Source organism: Trypanosoma grayi (assembly GCF_000691245.1).
Source record: "Trypanosoma grayi strain ANR4 Tgr_1638_V1, whole genome shotgun sequence".
NCBI classification, from domain to species: domain Eukaryota; phylum Euglenozoa; class Kinetoplastea; order Trypanosomatida; family Trypanosomatidae; genus Trypanosoma; species Trypanosoma grayi.
The window spans coordinates 1-2,568 of NW_008827256.1; the positions used below are offsets into that span (position 1 = coordinate 1).

At 53.0% G+C, this 2,568-nt stretch overlaps 1 protein-coding gene across 1 annotated transcript; it reads right to left on the bottom strand.

Annotated features, from left to right (window-relative positions):
• Positions 1–1,155: 1,155 nt before the first annotated feature.
• DQ04_16381000 (hexose transporter) lies at positions 1,156–2,493 on the bottom strand (the record flags this gene model as incomplete). Its single annotated transcript, XM_009317457.1, has 1 exon — positions 1,156–2,493. One exon carries the CDS (start codon positions 2,491–2,493, stop codon positions 1,156–1,158), a length of 1,338 nt encoding a protein of 445 aa, XP_009315732.1.
• Between the last annotated feature and the right edge of the window lie 75 nt (positions 2,494–2,568).

Below are 2,568 nucleotides of genomic sequence, written 5' to 3' on the forward strand. Positions count from 1 at the left end.
CACGCAACCGGTGTGTTGTACAGCGAGCAGTCGGTCGACGTCAGGTAGAAGTTCGCGTACACTGCCACGAACGCGATCGCGTACCCGGTCAGCGTCCCACCCACCACCTGCACCTGCGCAACCTTCAGGTTCTCCATCGACATGAACGGCGGGGCCTTACCTGTAGTCGCGGGGGCGTCGTTGCGAGGCTGCTCCTCAGTGGGGTATTCATTGGGAGCTGTATCCATCTCGGTTGTTTGTGTAATTCAGCTGTCTTTGCTGGTGTATTCTGAATGTAATGAGGGAAGCACAACAAAAAGGCGAGGCAATAGAGAATGGGGGCACCGAATCGGGCGAAAAAAAGAAAGAAATGAACAAAACAGAATGTAGCGAAGCCTCTTTCAGTGGGCTCCACGGTAGGCATCCAGACATCTAGCTTTGACACAAAATGGCAGCGTTGACATGATACCATGATATGCCAACCTTTACGTCAACTATGCATTTTTTTCGTTTCTCAAAGGGGAAAAGCAACTCAGCTCCTTACCTTGTTCTACAAGAAAGATGTCGACAGAATCTCACCTCAGACTTGCAGACTTCAACGTCACAGAAGTGCACGCTGACAATATTAAAAGACAGACATAGCAGTTGTCTATCCTGGCGGAGGCGTCAGCGCTTGAAGCTGTATTCCTGCCCTGATCGCGCTGTGGATTCAGTATCAGACTGCTCTCTAGACGACATTTGCGGTTAAACACAAAAACACATAAAACATTCGACACAGTACACTTTTTTCGAGCTATTTCCTTTTCACCATTACTTTTTGCAGTGGCTTTCGTCCACTGCGTCCTTCTATGCGTACTATTTATCCTTCAAAATAAAGCCGTCAGAAAGCCAATTAAGGCCAAGAAGTGGGAACAACAGGAGAGGGAGTCGTGGGAGGGAAAATAAATTAAAAAACGTTTTGCATGCGAAATTGCATTTCGTTTTGGAAAAATGTACCAAAAGAACCCGTGATACTTACCTGTGCTGCCTCACATGCTGCTTCCAGGGGTCATTCGGCGATACCAATGAGGGGGAGGCATCGCCGTCCAGAGGCCGCGAACAGCCAAGCGGTTGGATCTCCCGTTTTGCAAAGCACGGCGTGAGTCACACGGATCCGGGCGGCGTCACTCAGCACGGTCACGCAGTCTGACGGTTATCAGGTGTCGCAACCTCGATGGGTGAGTGCTGGTCAACCTCCAACGAGGCCTCATCTTCGCCAACCGGCGGCTCGCTCTCCTCCCAAGGGTACAGGAAGAACAGCTCCAGCACAAAGCAGACAAGGCCGATGCAGCCGAAGAAGATGAAGGCAACCGACTGTCCCTTGTCCTGATTGCCGGACGGGCCGCCAGAGATTCCTTCCGTTGCGATTGGGTAGCACACGTTGATAATGATGTTGAAGATGAAATTCGCCATGACCACAAAGGACGCACCCTTCGGACGGAAAGAGCGCGGGAACAGATCCTGCGCGAGCACAAAGAAGCACGGCCCAACACCAAACTCGAACGCGGCAATGAAGACGGCGATGCCAGTGATCGCAACGCCATTCTTCACGTTCGTCTCGGCGACACCGGGGTACACAGGGACGCCGCATAGGAACAAGCACGCAACGGAAGCAACGAGCGAGCAGGCGAGGAACAGCTGCCGCATCGTGAAGAACGAGGCGAGTGGGATCGCCACCAGAGTTGTCACAAAATTCCACACCATAACCACGGCGTTACCCACAAGAGCCTCCATCCCCAATCTTCTCATGATCGTCGGGGCGTAGTTCATCACGGCGTTGATGCCAGTCAGCTGCAGCGTTCCGGCAGTCACTACACCCATCACCAGGCGGCCAAACATCTGTGCGTAGCTGTACTCGTTCGTATCAAGCGCAGCGCTCTCTCCCTCCTGCTTGCCACCCACGAAATTCGTCTTGCTCTCGCCAAGGACAATGCCAAGCAGGATCATGATCACCGACAGCAGCGTTGAGAAGGCGCACAAGCCCTGCATGCGACCATCCATCTTCGCGTCCTTGTCAAAGTTCACGCTGTAGCCAAGAGCAAGACCCATCAATGCAGCGAACATAATACCGAACGTGATGAACACCTGGAACATAACACCGTCCACCTTCAACAGCTTCGGGTGCGCGTTCTGGTCAACATACATCGGACAGGCAACACACACCAGGCCAAGCACAACGCCGATCAGAAGACGGCCAATGCACAGCACCCAGAATTCATTCGTATCCGAGGCCACATGGTACATCACAGACGACACAACGCTAACTATGCCACTGACCAGGAACGACACCTTGTGGCCAAACTTTGCAATAAAATGCCCTGCGGAGACAGCTCCAAACAATGCGCCAACAATCATCGCGGCAGCGAAAATGCCGTTGTAGACAGCGCTGTAGCCAATCGGATTCATGCACTTCTCATTGTCGTACACCCAGTTGCACCTGTCATCCCCGAGGCATTCGTTGCTGTCCACGTACATACCCTCACAGGTGCCCTCTCTCCACCCACACGCACCCGTCGTGGCGTTCCACGCGCACTCTGCATTCACCACTGT